The 16,794-nt window shown below is 45.3% G+C and overlaps 1 protein-coding gene across 17 annotated transcripts in view; it reads left to right on the forward strand.

The window, feature by feature from the left end:
• PACS2 (phosphofurin acidic cluster sorting protein 2) overlaps positions 1 to 16,794 on the forward strand; it is a 70,466-nt gene that overhangs the window by 32,247 nt on the left and 21,425 nt on the right. For 5 of the 17 annotated variants that reach the window (XM_065072252.1, XM_065072258.1, XM_065072265.1 and 2 more), the window contains 13 exons: positions 684 to 809; positions 2,843 to 3,005; positions 4,045 to 4,118; positions 4,876 to 4,956; positions 7,166 to 7,225; positions 8,457 to 8,614; positions 10,716 to 10,806; positions 11,314 to 11,391; positions 12,158 to 12,279; positions 13,045 to 13,180; positions 13,899 to 14,003; positions 15,517 to 15,623; positions 16,339 to 16,493. In XM_065072252.1, coding sequence (XP_064928324.1) covers positions 684 to 809; positions 2,843 to 3,005; positions 4,045 to 4,118; positions 4,876 to 4,956; positions 7,166 to 7,225; positions 8,457 to 8,614; positions 10,716 to 10,806; positions 11,314 to 11,391; positions 12,158 to 12,279; positions 13,045 to 13,180; positions 13,899 to 14,003; positions 15,517 to 15,623; positions 16,339 to 16,493 — 1,456 coding nt within the window. The remainder of the gene's footprint in view (positions 1 to 683; positions 810 to 2,842; positions 3,006 to 4,044; positions 4,119 to 4,875; positions 4,957 to 7,165; positions 7,226 to 8,456; positions 8,615 to 10,715; positions 10,807 to 11,313; positions 11,392 to 12,157; positions 12,280 to 13,044; positions 13,181 to 13,898; positions 14,004 to 15,516; positions 15,624 to 16,338; positions 16,494 to 16,794) is intronic. The other 12 variants (XM_065072253.1, XM_065072260.1, XM_065072266.1 and 9 more) reach the window with 7 other exon arrangements.

Below are 16,794 nucleotides of genomic sequence, written 5' to 3' on the forward strand. Positions count from 1 at the left end.
AGGGTTTTTCTTGAGTCAATTACTCAAATTTCTGTTGCTCAAAGTGGTTTTGGCTGTGTTAATGCTTGAAACCAGTGACACTTGCAAGAACTGTGTACCTGAAGGAGACAGTTGTCCTGGAGAGAATCATTGTGTAGCACGTAGGTCTCTGTGCTTCAGCAAAAGAGGCATCAGCAGACCCTTGGCCTCTTCGTAGCTGTGCCTTTCTTCACTTGCCTTTTAGGGTCCAATAGGCTCTGAAACATGTGCGGTACAGGGTCAAACACTGAGAAATGTCCTTGTGCTGGTGGGAAGGCAGTGTCCTGCTGAGAGCACAGGGGTCCATGGCTGTCCCCGCTTGCTGTTTGTGCTCCCGGGCAGCACCTCGGGGGCTGCAGTTCTGGGCTGGTGGGGCAAGCATCTCCTGGAGACTGCTCATCCCACTGGAACTGGGCTTGGGCTCAGCCTTTCCTAAACTGAACAGCTCCTCTGTGCCTCTGGCTTGTGTTTTCGGTGTGGGGAAACAAAAGCCCAGAGCTGAGCTGTTGATGATGGGTTCTTTGGGATAATGAAGTGTTGTCCACTGCGTTGGCTGTAGGCTCTTCTAAAAGCCATGGGGTTAATCCCTAGGAACTGAGTTTATTTGTGAAGCGGGTAACTAATATCAAGAGACACAAACTTTTCCATTGTGTTTCCAACTGCAGTACCCTCACTTCTTGAAGAGAGAAGGCAACAAGCTTCAGATCATGCTGCAGCGGCGGAAGCGGTACAAGAACCGAACCATTTTAGGCTACAAGACTCTGGCTGTGGGGTCCATCAACATGGCTGAGGTGAGCAGCATTTGACATGATCTGTTTGCGAAGGTGGGCATTCTATGTCCTCTTTAAACCCAGTATTGTCACTTTCCTCATTGAGAAGTACCTGGTGGAATTTTATATAGCTATCTTAACTGTAATCAGTATTCACAGGGCAATATTTTAAACAGATTTTACTATGGAGTAAAAATATTTGACATTTTCTGGGTAGCATCTTGAGAGCTAAAGCTTTCAAAAGGCTAGCTTATTAACTTGTGAGGGTTTTGTTTTTTGTGTTTTTTTTAAAGTGTAGAACAAGACAGGGTCACTCGTGCAAGCCTTCCAACCCTATGAAATATTAAAGTTAAATCAAGGTTTACTGTGCTTCTCTGTGCCACTGTATAATAGTTCAGGATCAAATAGTTTCTCTCATTTTGCATGAAACACGCTTTGCAATTCTTATTTCATAGCTGTTGGTAATTTATGTGGAATTCTATTCATGAGAGGTAAATGATAAAATTTTCAGATTTACATCTGAAAATTAATGCCAGAATCAAGTATGGCTAAATTATTCACTAAGGCTTTCTGAATGGCTTAGCTCCATGCTTCCTTATTTCATGCCCTGTTTAATCTCTGCGGTTTCTGTTTCTGAGAATTTAGAGATGGGCTTAGCAGTAGCAAGTTCAGCTTAATGCCAGTATTTTTCATCAGACTGCATTCTGTCAACAAATCACTTCCACCTAAAATAAGCTAGTATTATGCTGTTGTGAGTTATTACTGTGTTAAATAACTCCTTATAAAGACCACTCCTTTATGCAAGTTCAGCTTCCCTTAGACATGCAGTAAATGGTAACTCCACATTTGAACTGGCCAAATTCTGGTTTGTGATGGTGTAGCTAACATTTTTCCTGTAGTGTGTTTGATTTGTTTAAGAACTAGAAATTAAATACTGCTGAAAGGCTGAAAACATGCGGGGCCATTAATTAGACCAATCAGTGAACTTTTAAGTGTTGGGCATTTGCTGCTGCATGTGGTTTGTCTTTTGTCTTTTTGTAGTGTCAGCTGACTGAGGTCAGAAAGTCAAACATTTTCAAAGATTCGCTGTGCTAGGAAATAGTTGCTCTCCAGCTCATCTGGAATATTTCTGAAATCGAAGACTTCAGGAAAACAAATTTTACAAGCCCCCCTCACCTTTTGCAGTTTGTAGTATAATGACCCCTAAACAGCACTGACACATTCCTTAAAATTAAAAAAATTCTCTTAGCTGCTGAAGCAAAGCAATGAGTTGGAATTGTGAGTCTGAGCCATTTCAGAGCAGGGAGGCCATATGTTCCTCATCAACTCAGGTCTTCATAAAGCCTCGCGAGGAGCTGACAGAGCAGCCTGGTGTGTGTTAGAAAACTGAGGTGCAGGCATGGGGAAGCGGTTTCTAACTGCTGCGGGGCAAGAGAAGGTAAGTCTGAGGTTCTGGGCAGAGCCCTGTGAGTGACAACGGAGAAACCCACACTGAGATGTCCCTCTGTCTCCACCATTGTCTTGTTTTTCATGACCCACTGCTTCATTATCCTGGGCTGGCTGCCTCCTCTGAGATTCAGGTGCCAGCTCTCTGGACCAGTGATTTTTGCTTTAGGAAGCGCTTTGCATCTGTATCTCACCAAGAATTTTTGCCTTTACTGACTCGTCTGCTGGACTTTAACACAAAATGAAGTTCCTTAATTAGACGTTCATAGGGTTGGTAACTGGATAATGGAAATCAGGACTGTGCTGTGTAAACAAATACATAGTAATGAGGTAGCTGAGTATTGTGCTTCAAAGATAAGCTAATGTCAAGCTCAGAGGCTTTTTCTTTCCCTTCATCACTCCTACTAGTAGTCAAATAAAATCTCTACCAGCATAGTGTGTTGCCTGCAAGTGGCTCCTGCAGTTGCAGTGTGTTGGCTTGCTTTTGTACTTGGAAATGTAGAGTAACTCTATTAACATAAATAACTCTTGTAGTATGCAAATGATGCAAGTTTAAATACATTTATATCATTTATATGCAGATTTGTACTGCTTAATTTCCGTCTCAGGTCATGCAGCACCCAACAGAAGGTGGGCAGGTTCTGAGCCTTTTCAGCAACATCAAAGAGGCTGCAGTGAAGGTAGCAGAAATCTGGATCTTCTCCTTGTCAAGTCAGCCAATTGACCATGACGACAGCACTATGCAGCCCAGCCAGAAAATCAAGTCTACAGGTAAGAGTAGAACCACCTGCTCTGAGGACCAGTGTCTTCCTAGAATTAAATGCCATCTGGGCTTAGGTGCTTCCTGGGACAAATGAAAACTGGTTTACACAAGTTGCTGTGTCTATAACTGATTGGTGCAAAGAAAACCAACTTTGCAAACCTGTTGCTGTGTAAGCAGGGAGTGTGACAGGGATTGAATTGTCGAAGCTGCTCCTGTGTCTCACACCAGGCCTGAGCCATCCAGCAAGGGTTAGCTGTGTTCTTGGCAATGCTCTTCCACCATTACTGGTGGGTGTGTTGAGAACCTGGAGCTTCTCACCTGGCTAACAGTGTTGTATTCAGGAGGTTCACATTTAAGCTATTTTTCCGGATTGGTTTTCCTTTGCATATTCCACAATAAATCTCATTAACTTAGATGAGACCCTCAAGCCCGCAACCTGTTTTGCTGTGGACTGTGGCCTAGTTTAATGAGTATAAATCCATGGTTTTATGCAATATATAGGGAAGTAATTTGTTTTCTACTCGTGACAATCTTTTTGTGTGGTACCAGCCTTCTGCTCACTGCTAGAAGAGTGGCTGTTGAAGGTAGGGCATACAGTTGCTTGTGTGGTGTTGCTGAAGGCCGGGCAGCTTACCCAAGTGTCATTTCAATAAAGGATTTAGACTCTACTGGCATGTCTTACTTTGATTCTTTAAGCCAGTTATGCCCATGTTAGGGGGAAAAGTAATTTCCCATGTGCAGAAACCTCTTTACTTGCTGCTGTCTACCAAGTGGTTCTTGCCATGGCAAAAAGGGTGGTGTTTCAAGGAGCCATATCTGCTTTCTGGTCCTTCCTTCCTATCACAAGATTTCTCCTTGTTCCGTACATCCAGGCATTTCTCATCTCACTGGTTCTAGCACAGATAGAAGATAAACTGGCAGGCATCTCTTCGTGTGCCTCCTTTCTTGCTTTGTGGCTGTTAGATGGCAGTTTCTGCTCCTGAGATGACTGTCCCCTCACCTTAAAGGAATTTCACAGGATCTCTCCCCTCTTTCCTTCCCTTTCAGACAACTATTCCGAGGAAGAGTACGAGAGCTTCTCTTCTGAGCAGGAGGCCAGTGATGATGCCGTACAGGGCCAGGTACTGTTTAGGGCATGGCTTCTCCGTGTGAGAGCTTCAGTAGAGCATACACACTCTCAGCTCATGATTGAAACTAAAAGCCTATTTCTTTAGCTAAACCATGACAGTGCGAGACTGTCACCAAGTGTTTGTGCAGGGCCTTCTGCCACTGCAGTTAGTAACCCATTTATTCCACCATGCTGTAATTTCTCTTCATGTGTTTACACTTGAGCTTCCTTTAAACACTGAAACATTAGCATCTTTGTGTGTTTCTCTGCTTAATGGTCAAAGCATCAGTTGATTGCTTCTGTAATGCTGATTGGATTCAAAGAGCCCAGCTAGATCCCCAGTTGTAATTAAAGGGCCAGTGGGGTCTGAGTCAATCTTTACTCTTTAATACCATCTGCAAAATAGGTCCTTGTAGAGAATGCCCTGGGTAGATGTGAGATGCTTTTGAGTTTGGTTTGTATTGGCCTTGCACCTCTTGGAGGGTACTGAGAGAGGAACCCACCGAAATGTGGGTCTGTGGCTATCCTTGTTCCTTGAGTGTAGAACTAGGGTGTTTCACCTCTCCAAGTTGTTACTCCTGGCTCTCTGCAGACCTGGTTCACTTCCTTTTCCCTCTGCCATCAAACATCATAACTGCAATTAAGACAAATGCTGAAAGCCTGAAAGACAGAGCGGCAGGTTCATCTTCATAGAGGGAATGGTTTTAGCACTTAAATGCTCATGTGTCCCCAAATCACAAAGGTAACACAGGAATCCTCTTTCTATTCAGGATTTGGATGATGATGAGTACGAGCTGGGGAAGCCCAAGAAGCAGCGGAGATCGATAGTAAGAACGACGTCCATAACCAGGGTCGGTGGAAATTAGTTTTACTAACACAGATGGGGTTTGGCGAGGATGCGCAGTGCATGTGGCTTATGGGAACAGCAGCACCAGATGTGCTGGCCCAGCAGAGGGCTTGGGAACACGATTGCAGCATGCGAAGAGTTAGCAAAAGCAGCCAGTTCAGGGAGTGGGACTGTCCAAGGTGTGTGCATGTGCTGTCATCTAAGTGTATGAAATTCCACCCCTGTGAAGAAGCCAATTGCAGGGTCCATGTTCACATAAATCCTGGAAGTAGCTTTAAGTGAAGGAAAGCTCTTCTGTTTGTGCTCTGTGTGGGAGAGGCCAGTGGGAAGGTTTTAAAATGAAGTAGCTCAGAGAGGGGCTGGAGCTTGACAGATGCATGTGGTGCTGAGGCAAAAGAAATAGCTGGATATTGAAAGCTTTGGTAAGCTGCATGCAGCTATCCGCCCTCTCGCAGCAAGCATGTCTATGCCTGCAAGGCTGCACTTCAGTGTGGAGCAGTGACTTGTGCTTGCCCGTGCCGTAATGCAGCTTTCTGCATATGCAAGTGTTTATGCATGTCTGTGATGACAATAACTCAGAATCACCAGGACAGGCTAAGGTTGTTTTTGGAATTAGGAGTAAGTTTGGAGATCATTGTACCTCTTGTGAGGCTGTTTCTGAAATCCATGTTTTGATAAGGTCTGAAATAAACCCTACTTTGACATGAATCTGGCACAAAAAAGACCCTGTGAGACCAGGAACATGCTAATTCATGTCCTTGGTGTCCTTAGTATTATTTTCAAGAGGCAGTGACCAGGCAGGACAAAATACACCACTTGGTTATTAAGCAAATAACTTCCTCATAATAACATCTTTCTAGCCCCAACCTCTGAACTGATACTGAACCTGCAACGTGTGGGGTTTTTGCAAAACTGGGTTTGATGCTGCCAGTTAGCATCAACCCAGCTCCAAACCAGGCCTCCTGTCTGCCAGCTGTCAAACCATTAATGCCAGCAAACAGCTCTTGCCGTGTCACCTGAGCTACTGTGTGATGGATGGTTCTGCTTGGCATCCTGAGCCAGAGGACAGCTCAACCTCACAAGTGCATTGGGGACAGAAGCAGGGCAGTCTTTGGAGAGTCTTGTCTGAGGCCTGGTGGATTTATTTCACCTAAATTTCATCAGTCTAGAAGGTGGTTGCAGCTCACAGGATCCGAGTTCAGAGGTAAAGGGTTAGGTTTGGAGGCATGCGGCAGTGTGACGTGTCTGAGGCCAGAGTGGGAGCAGTTAGTTGGACTTCCAAGAGCAGCTCATGTGAGATACAGGAGAGCCAGAAAAGAGCAACTTCCTTCACGTAAGAGTGGCTTGGTGCCAACCATTTTCTCCTCCCTTTCCTCCTGATGCAGGGATGCCACCTCAAATGCTCTGTACCAGCACTCACACCTGGCCTCTTCTTATCTTCCTTTTCTTCAGAATGTATAACCTAAATACATACTAGGTTGCACAGTGATGGATGGAGAAGGGCTGGGCAGCTCATGGCAAATCTCAGCTTTTTTGGTCCTGCAAGAGAGAGGGAGCCCTTGGGGGCAAGGAAACACAAAGGCAGTGCCGCGTTTTGGTTTGTGTTGTTTTGGACTTGGTGCCTGCTGTGTCCAGGATCTGGGGGTATCAGACTCAGCATTTTTCTGATAGGCAAGTGTTGAGAACAAGCCCCACAACTTTTCAACGGTGCTGCTAGTCAAATAAATGAGCCTGCCAGGATAAACTGCAAGCTCCTGGAAAAATCACTGCTTTATTTGTTAGAAAACACATTTGTACTTTGGGTCAGTGGGTAGATGCTTGTGTTGGCTCACCCTTGTTAAGAATCAGAAAAGCTGACTGTCAAATGTTTGCCAGAAATATATCAAATAGGTACAGGAGGCGATCTGGCAGGTAAAATACTTCATTATCCATTGTGTGTCCAACCAAGAGTGTGCCATCCGTCAGGTCCAGAAGATTAATAATGCTTGGTGGAGTGGGACCTAGGTTATTGTAATGCAGGAATGAAAGTATCATACATGGGGAAAAGCTGATTTTGGCATAAGAACAGCAGAGGCTTAGTTTGTGGTGCCAGGAGCTGTTTGATTGAGGCAGCAACTAGAGCACTAGTGTCAGATATGTTTGAGCTTCTTGCAGACTGGGAGAAAACAGTTCACTTAACACTTTACTCATGTAAAAGTGTCTTTGACTTGCAGCAACAAAACTTCAAGCAGAAGGTTGTGGCACTGCTGAAGAGGTTTAAAGTGTCTGATGAGGTAAGTAATTAATTCTGTAAGCCTTCTTGTCTTGTGTGTTGCCCTCTGCTTGGTGCATCTTGCTTTAGTCTTCAGGAACATTTTCCTGTTTCCTTCCTCCAGTTCCCTTCTTTTTGTTTTCAAGTCTGCAGTGGATGTGACCTCTCCTTATGCCCTGGCCTTGCACAGAGGCTTGAGGGCCAACTTTAAAATGTCGTTTCACCATGTTTTACCAAGAGCAGATTTTGGCAGCCATGTGTACACTCATCAGTTTTGCAGACTGCTTTGAAATTATCTTTGACCCTTTCAAAGGCAAGTAGTCTATGGTGTATATTGCTTGTGAAGTTAAATCCCAGCCTATTTGATCATGTTACTAGAACAGCCAGGCAAGACATTAAAAACTTGGATAGGAAATACAGGTCTACAGGGGAGTCAGCTGTCTGGTCAGAGCTGAAAAGGAAAGAGATCCAGGACCCAAGAAACCTGTGTAATGTTAATATAAAACCAGTTAAATCTCAATTGGCTTTATGGCTGTGTGCTCATTTTGTGGCTTGTGGGAAAGAGTAACTCCTCATGCTTTCTTACCCTTCCAAACAGTCCTGTTAGCTTTGCTGTTCTTCCCAAGTTAGCTCAGCAGAGTCAGCACCCGTAGCTGAGGTCTCAGCCAGCTGAGCTGCCACTTTTTTTCTAGAACTGCCATTCAAAAAGCAAGCCCTGAACTGTGCACAGCTGCCTGTTTACTCTGGTGTATCTGCAAAGCAACCTGTGCAAGTTTTGTGTGAGATACCTGTTCTCTTCGGCTTTGCGTGTGGCTGGCATCTGATCCTTGTTGGAGTTTCAGGTGCCTCCTGTGGACATTTCTGTCATTTCTAACTGCTTTGGTATCAAATCAGGAGGTGTCATGGCAACTTTTTCAGTAAAACCCAAGACAGGTTACGCTGGGAGTACTGCATTTCTGTGTTTTTTCTAAGAAAACTGGAGCTGCATTAGGGACCTTTTTAAAGCTTTGTTTATAGAATAGGGTTGAATAATGGACATCTCTGGCTAATAGCTTGTTAACCAGACACTGACAAGCTTGACCCAAGCCCCAAGCACTTCTCTTAATGTTTCTGTTGGATGTAGTATCCTTGCACTAGGAACAGAATCTTACTCACCAGACTGGTGTGCTGCCATCCTTGGTGGACCTCAGGAGATGTGGGCTCTGTCTGGCTCCTGGCAGACTCAGTGATCACTGCTTTTGTCCTGCGTGTAGGTCCTGGATTCAGAGCAGGACCCGGCAGAGCACGTTCCAGAGGTGGAGGAGGACTTGGACCTTTTGTATGACACACTGGATATAGAGAACCCCAGTGACAGCGGGCCAGAAATGGAGGATGATGACAGTGTCTTGAGCACTCCAAAGCCAAAGTTAAAGTAAGTGTGGGGTGGCTGATGCTGGGGCAGAGCGAGACCATGCACAGCATCAGTGCAGATTAGATTTTTTTTTTTTTTTTTTTTTTCCCCCCCCCCACCTCTCCATCCTGTTTTTTTTCCTCTTCTTGACCTGGCCTGGTAGCCCAAGTGTGTGCTGTTACAATGTGAATGACTGCTTGTGAGCTGGGGGTGGTAGGGTGGGGTGTGACTTCCCTTCAGTCTCATTCCATTCTTGTTCCCTTTGCAGATGCTCTGCCTGCTCCACCACCTGAGCACAAGGGTAGGAATTGCTGACAGACAGGCAGTAGAGTTAAACCCTGCATAGGTATTTTGAAGAGGTGTTAGAAACAACCAGGAAATCTGTGCTGAGGCAGAAGATGCAGTTGGAAACTTCAGGATTAGAGGCAGGGATGGACAAGGCAGACTGTATCTTTCTGGAAAAGCTGAGAAGACCCTGTGTGGAGTCTTTGCAAGGATTAAGGAAGCAGAACTGTGGGAAACAGAGGAGCTCATCAGGGCCAAGGGGACTGACTGCAGCACATGTAGATACACACAAGCCTGTTCAGAAGCAGGTGTTGTGGGCACTGATGTGTGAGCAACCACAGGACTATGGAGCTGGGCTGGGGATCACTGGCTCAGGGTCTCAAGCAGATGTAGAACCCTGAGCTAACAGAGCTGTGTCATGTCCCTGCCAAATAAAGACCAAAAACATGAGACTGAGCCATGCTCATGCTTCTGACTGATATGTGGTTGTATGCTCTGGCCTTGTGATGGCTGTATAACAAGCAGAGCCTAACCCTGCAGCTGGTCAGTACAGTATCTGCTAAATGCCAGCTAATTACCAGTGTCATAATATCCTAATTAATGCAGAATAACCTAGTTGGGCTAAGAATAGATCTTGAGTTTGGAGTGACTTATTTCCTGTCAGTGAGCCAGAAGGTGTCAAGGATAGACTGGGGCAGCAGTGGTGAGTGATGGGGCTGGTGGCTTATAAAGACATTTGGAATTTGACCCAATATATTGCCAGTTGGTAGGCCCTACCTTGAAGGGCTTTGAAAGTAAATGTGTTGTGGTAAGCAGCTGCTTTGAAACAATCCAAAATGTTGTACTATACACACTGAGAGCTCGTGTCTCGTTCCCTGGAGCTGAGTAGGTAACTGTTCTGGGATGTGTGGTTGCTGGAATATTGCTGGAATAAGAACTTGCTGTGTCTGGTCCTGGGGAGACACTTTGTGGTTTGCTGTGTTCAGTTCTTGTCTTTGTATCTTGAAAGGGATGTGATAAATGCTGATGCTTGTAGGCAGGTTTTCCCTTCAACAAAAAAAAGAAATCAGTTCCTTAAATGGTAATTAAGCCTTGTAGCCTGGTGTGATGAGCTGCCTTTTCTTGTGGAAGCGCAATCTGATTGTATGCGCTACCTTATCTTACTGAGCAAATGTGTAATTGGATCCTAGGGCTGGCAGCCAAATCCAGATGGCAAGCTGGAAATAAGATGCGTATTCGCACCAAGAATCGCTTACCCGCAGGAGCAGAATGACTGTAGGTGCAGTATCTCTACTTACTGTGTTTCAGTTGAGCTAGAACCTCTCTGGAGCAGCCTGTAGTTCAATCAGCATTTGCAAAGCTGAAACAAGAATTGCAATGTGAAACTTTGCACCTGGTGCTTGGGATAGTGAGGATACCACTGCTTGTGTGGGGTCAATGTGGGTTCTCTTCTGCTGTGGGAAAATGCTGGACCCACGTGTCCTGGATTTTATGGAAACTAAAGTTGCTGTTTGGTGTGTAGTGTCAGAACGTGCAGGTGTTCTGAGTAAGAGCTTTATAATATGGTCTGTTGTGTGACGGGTGACCTGTTGGATCCATGAGATGGATGTTGGTTGGTTAATGTCAGGGCTAGACAGGGGTCCCTGGACTTTCTGGGTTTTCTTGCTGTCCTGGACACCTCCCCCATGCTTTCAAAAGTAGCCTATAAATTTTACTGGAACCATTGGAGAGTAGTAAGACACCCTGAGAACAGTCATGTTGCTTTGCTGTGAATGTGGTGGGCTTTCTCTCTTGGTGTTTTTAATAATATGCAACTGGTTTTGCTTTCCTTATTCAGACCTTATTTTGAAGGACTGTCACACTCCAGCTCTCAGACAGAAATTGGTAGTATCCACAGTATCAGGAGCCAGAGGGAGCCATCAAGTCCTGTAAGTCATGTTTCTAGAAGCTTGTCTATCTGCAGGTAATATAGCAGACCAGCACTGTCTCTGTTTGCATGTGTAAATTAAAGCACCTTCTCTGATCTCCTCCAAAGACTTTGATACGGAGATATGAATATTTTGCTAAGATGACATGTTGTTGTTTTGGGGGGTGGTGGGGTTTTTTTATTTTAAAGCAAGTATTAACTCAAGGGGACATCTTCATGTTATGTACTGAATACTTGCTAATGGTATGAATAGCAAATCAGGCACATAGAATATCAGTCCTATTCGAGGGCACTTCCTTGCCTCTGCTGTTGGTTGTGCATCAGCTACTGCTTTGCCACAGCCCACACTGTGTTCAGTCCTGGTGTGACCAAGAAGCACTCCTGGTCATTCTCTAGGGCTGTGCAATGTTTAAGCAGAGAAGTGTGTCTTTTGAAACACCTGATTTCAGAGAGTGTGGCTGAAAACCATGCTGGTGCCGTATCTCCTGATGACTTTTCTCCTCTCAAGCAGGTAGAAGTGCCTGAAAAGACAAAAAGTCTTGGAACCAAGCATGCAGGGGACAGTATTTCTGACACTGTCTGTTATGTAAGTTGAAAATGCACTTGTTAATGTTCCTCCTGTCACTTTGGGTGTCAGCTGTGGACTGCAGTCTGTGGCATGTCTGTGCATTCATACAATTGCACAAGCAACATAACTTCCGTAGGTAACGTTAGCTGCAGTGATGGAAATAATGCTGAGTTCTCCTTCTGACCTTAGTTGTTGGAGGTTCTTGTGTTTTAACCTTTTGAAACTGAAATGCTTTATGAGACCTGTTTAAACAGCATTTCTCTTGTTTTGAGGAAGGCTGGCCCAAAGTGTGCTACTGAGCACGTGTATCGTCCTGAAAAGTGTTTTTCAGGGCTGTTCCATTTTATAGGGAGTATTTCTTCAAGCTGAATTGGCAGAAATCAAGCTGGTCCTGGGGTAAAAAAATCTCAAAGCTCAGGTTGCTCTTCCAGGGACATGCAGTTTGTAACATTTTTCCCATGTCTTTCTCCCTCTGCTTAGTTCATTTGGATGAGCTGAATTAATCTGTGTTGCATGAGGAGGCATGTTCCTGGCTTTGAGCTGGGGAGATGCCTATTCCCCATGGTATACCTGAGCACCTTTCCTACCCCCAGCTTGCTTGTGAGGCAGAGCTGGGAACTAGTAGCTCCAGAGAGCCCTTATGGTTTCTCCTTTATGGCAGTGAGCGGCATGTCTAGAAGAGTGTGCTCCAGACAGAGATGAACCTGGTCCCTCCTGCCAGCCCTTGTGGTGAGACAGAAGGGAGGGTTTGTTCCTGATGACTCTGTTCCCTGTGTTTTTGCAGGAATCTAACCAGCAAGCCGAGGCCCAGGAAGCTGAACTTCCCACACCAGATGTGTTCGTCGAGAAGCTCCCACCCAGTGGGAAGATCACGAAGACAGAGTCCCTCATTATCCCGTCCACCAGGTAGAGTGGTGACGCAGCCTTGCCCCTGTTGCAAGGCTGCTCGGGAAGTCACAGACAGCTTGCTAGCATTTGTTCAGAATGGCCTTAAGCCACAGACTGCAAGGAGACCCTCCTTGTGTTCAGGCACTGAAGTGATGGATCTTGAGTACTTGATAAATGAATGCTCAGAATCCTGAAGGGCAGCACTGCTCTAAGATTTCTTGTGTCTCCTGTGTTGTAACCATTCCATGTCCAATGAAGTTTTTATAAAACCCTGGAGATGCTTGCTTGAAGATACTGTTGCAACGTCAAAGTCTGATGCAGATTTTGGCCTTAAATGCGATTGTCAAGTCTAACCTATGTCCTGTTAAACCTTCCCAAATAGGGTAGTGAATGTGGGCTTCAGCAACCCCACCATATTGTTCTCCGGTCATTTGCAAGCAAATACATGTTCTTTCAAAGAGGTGTTTCTGTGCTGCTTTTGCATGTGTGACTGCAGTTTGTGTGGCTGGATCCTATTACGCTGGTGTAGCAGTAGCAGGGTGATGTTGTGGGTCTCAGCATGGGCTGTGGAAATCTGCCTGAGACTCCTGGGAACATGTTCTGTAGCTGAACCGTGTGCCCTCCACTATCAAAAGCAGAATTAGTAGGTCTCTAGCTCAGATCTATGTACACAATTCCCCAATGCCTCCACTCACATTGTTGTCAGACTGGGTGATCTGGGATTTGGGAGGTGTACGTTGCTCAGATATGAGCCAGCTCTGGCATGCAAGCACATCTCTCCAGCAGGTCTGAAGGGAAGCAGACGGGACGTCGGGGAAGGAGCACGTCTCTGAAGGAGAGGCAGCCAGTGAGGCCACAGAACGAGAGAGCGAACAGTCTGGACAATGAACGCTCTCCAGACACCCGGCACCACTTACAGGTGTGAAAAAGATTTCTGTCTCTGCAGCCACTTGTAGTTTTTCCTCTTCTCCAACTGCCTCCTGTGGTGCCTTTCCTTGTGGTCCAATTGTTGTCCCTGCTGGAAAGAAACTGGGCCCTGCAGCTTCAGGAAGAAGGGGATTTATGTCTTGGCTGATAGTTTATCTTCCATCCAGTCTGCTGGGTTTTGCCAGCTTGTTGCTTTGTCAACCTGCCATAAACTGAAAACACTGGAACAGATTGTCATTATTAGAAATGAACACGGGTGTGTTGAGGAAATTAATCCTTTGAAATAAGGCAAATTGCTAGGGATTGCAAAAGGGGGCTGACATGCAGAGCATGTATGCCATGCTTTTGTTAGCTGCAGGGCTCGCTTAATTCCCTCCTTGGAGACTGTTCCTGGCTTTTATGAATCCAAAATTCCTTGGGCTACTGTTAGCTGATATGAAGTGATATAAGTAAAAGTGCATGGCAGAAGGAGTAATGGCCAACAAAACCAAGCTGGCTAATGGAGGAGCCTGCAGAGTAGTGCAGTATTGAAGAAGCCGATGGGTGTCAGTCCCAGCAGCTGGCAGGGCTGCCTGTGTGCCTTTGGTGACAGGGTGACTGAGCACTGGCCAGCCATGCACAGCCACCTCTCATGAACTGCAAGAGCCGGAGCTGATGGCTTAATGATTAGAGCTGACATCTCCTACTGTTCTCTGTGTCTTTATTTCCAGATCCCCAGGAAAACAGTGTATGACCAACTAAATCACATCCTGGTTTCCGATGATCAGCTGCCAGAAAACATTATTCTTGTCAATACTTCTGACTGGCAAGGCCAGGTAAAGGCAGGAGACGTTACCTGAAGCACAGTTCTCCTTCACTGTTCCTCCTCAGGAATGGACAGGCCTTGAGCTCTACCACTAACCAAGTAGGTTCTGCTGCTTGGTTGGAAGAGCAGTGGTGGTGCGTGGGGGCTGGCAGCATACTGAGTGTTCAGTGCCTACAGATTGGATTTCATTTGACCAGGCGATGCTGTGGATCTTGTCAGTCTTTGCCACCTGAGTCTTTCTGCAGAGGTTTTTTTCTCTTCTAGGAAATGCCATTCCGTTTGGTTAGCAGCACTCTGGGAATGGCTAGACACTTGCACTCAAGAGCCTGCCTCTCAGCTGTGGTAGACTGGGGCAAAGGAAGCAGGGAGGACTGACCTGTGGTTTAGACTCAGATTTCTAGGCACAGGTGGTCAACACAGGAGAAAATATTTCAGGTCAGCTCTGTTGCCTTGCACGCACACTTGTGATTCCTGTCCACAGGTATGTCACCTTATCTTTTCTGAGTTGAGCGATAGTTGTGTTAAGGAGAACCCTGAGCAGTGCCTGCTTATGCAGGCAACATGGGGGAGTTTGTTATGAGTTTGGAACAAACGTTGTTCCTTTCAGAACCGTAGTCTGAGAAAGCAATAAAATACATGTGTAAGATAACCAGTAAACATGCTTGGTGGTTGTCACCAGTAGAATTTATGCCAGGCTTGTGGAGCTATGTTGTCTGTTTTGGCTTTCTGCTTCTGGAAGAACCAGGGTCTCATTGTCTGAGAGAGGAAAAATACCAACTGAGCTAGTGGTTCCAGTTTCTCTATACTTGGAAGACAAAGAAGTGCCTTCTAGAGATAGACAAGAAAGCATTGTAGGTTGTCTTCCAGTAGTTTTAGCACCTTGTGCCTTCAGTATCAGAGGACACGAAGATAATGTTGACTGGGGTGTATAGAGTAGCGGTGCAGAACCTGAAAGCGTGAGATAATTGCTGAGTCTCACAAATATTATGTCCATGCATACCTAAGATGTGTGTTCACTTGTTTCCCATTAGCTGCATGGAGGGGAAATAGTCCCTCATGAGGAATATGTGTGCTGGTAGCACCCTTCCCTTTTTTAGTGCTTGAGGGTGGGTGGAACGTTGCATTTGTTGAAGTCCTTTTGAAATACAAGATGTAACTGCAGTTCCAGAAGCAGATGAGTAGACAGCATCTGCTCTTACCCAGTGGCCTTCTGCTGCTGCCCTGCTCTCTATGGCCAAAAAGCCCCCGCTGTTCTAGAGCTGTTGTTGCCATGCTTTGGATATAGTGTTGGTGTTTGCCAAGAAGGCAATGCTTCCATTTTCCTAGAAGAAGAGCTCTCCTTTGGGTGATACACAAGGATGAGGTATTTGGGGAATAGCTGTATCTCTTAAAAATTGAGCATGGGGAGAATGCCCACGCTTGGATGTGAGAATACGTAGGAGGCTGGGGGAGGCAGATTTTCTTCTTTAACAAACTGTACCAAAAAAAGGACTATAAAATGTTCTGTTCTCTCCTCTCCTCAGTACCTATCAGATGTCTTGCAAAAGCATACTTTGCCAGTGGTCTGCACATGCTCCTCAGCTGATATTCAGGCAGCTTTCAGCACTATTGTCTCCAGGATACAGAGATAGTAAGTTCTCATCATGCTTGTGTTGCTTGTCGAGTCTCAGCTCCTGTGCTGCAGTGTCCAGGGAGTTTTCCATCCAGTAGCTGATAAATGCTTCTCCCTTCCAATGATTCTCCCCAATCTACTCTCCTGAAGTCAGAGTTGTGTGGCTCTTCAGCACTCGCCAGCTCTGCAAAGTTATTGCTGTTCTGCTGCGTGTGTGAGGATACAAGTCTCCTTCAGTCAACACTGGTGGTTTTAAAAGCTTGTGCTTTGGAGGCTGCCTCGTAGGTCAGATCTAATAAGCAGTAAAACATGCAAATCTAATAGGTAGTTTTTTTTCAATAGTTCATGCTCCCCCCTCCCACATAATTCCTAGATTAGTTCCTCAAGGCATTCCCTAGATACCTACTGCAGGCTGCAGATACCTTGAGTATGTTCTCTGACACAGCAGTTAGTTGCAATAGGTACATCCTAACCTAGATAGCTGAGTCTAGCTCTTTAGATAATCAAAATGTGTGAAAGGAGGAGCAAGGAGACCAATTAAGAAAGTTACTGAACAATGTTAACATTTTTATTAATAATGTTTTAAGCTGCTGGTAATCATTGTGATATTGTCTTGTGTATTGAATGAGCTCTCTTGTGCTGTGGCTGTTATTAAACACTGGGATTTTTTACTTGTTCTGCAATAACTGGTTGGAAGCACAATTGTGAATATGTTTCATCTTTTTCTGTCTAGCTGTAACTGCAATTCACAGCCTCCAAATCCAATTAAAATTGCTGTGGCCGGAGCCCAGAATTACCTCAGTGCTGTATTGAGGCTCTTTGTAGAGCAGCTGTCTCACAAAACCCCAGACTGGCTTGGCTACATGAGATTTTTGATCATCCCTCTAGGTAAATAAGGAGCAATTTTTCTTCACAGAAAGATGAACAGGTTAAATGTGATGTGTTCCCTTGGGAGAAGCCCTCCTGGAAGCTTTGCCTAGGTATATGGCTGTGAAATGAGGCACATGTCATTGTGTCATGCTTGTGGTGCTGCTCTCGTGTGAGTGAACTTCATCTTTAGGTGCTTGATGGCAAAGTCTGCTGCTAAACATTTCTTTGAAGCAAGGGGTTGAGTAATTCATCCACATACAGGGAGACTCTTATGTATCTTTTTATCATGGTACAATGAATGCATAGAATAATGTTCTGC

Source organism: Columba livia, chromosome 8 (genome assembly GCF_036013475.1).
Source record: "Columba livia isolate bColLiv1 breed racing homer chromosome 8, bColLiv1.pat.W.v2, whole genome shotgun sequence".
Classification (NCBI taxonomy): domain Eukaryota; kingdom Metazoa; phylum Chordata; class Aves; order Columbiformes; family Columbidae; genus Columba; species Columba livia.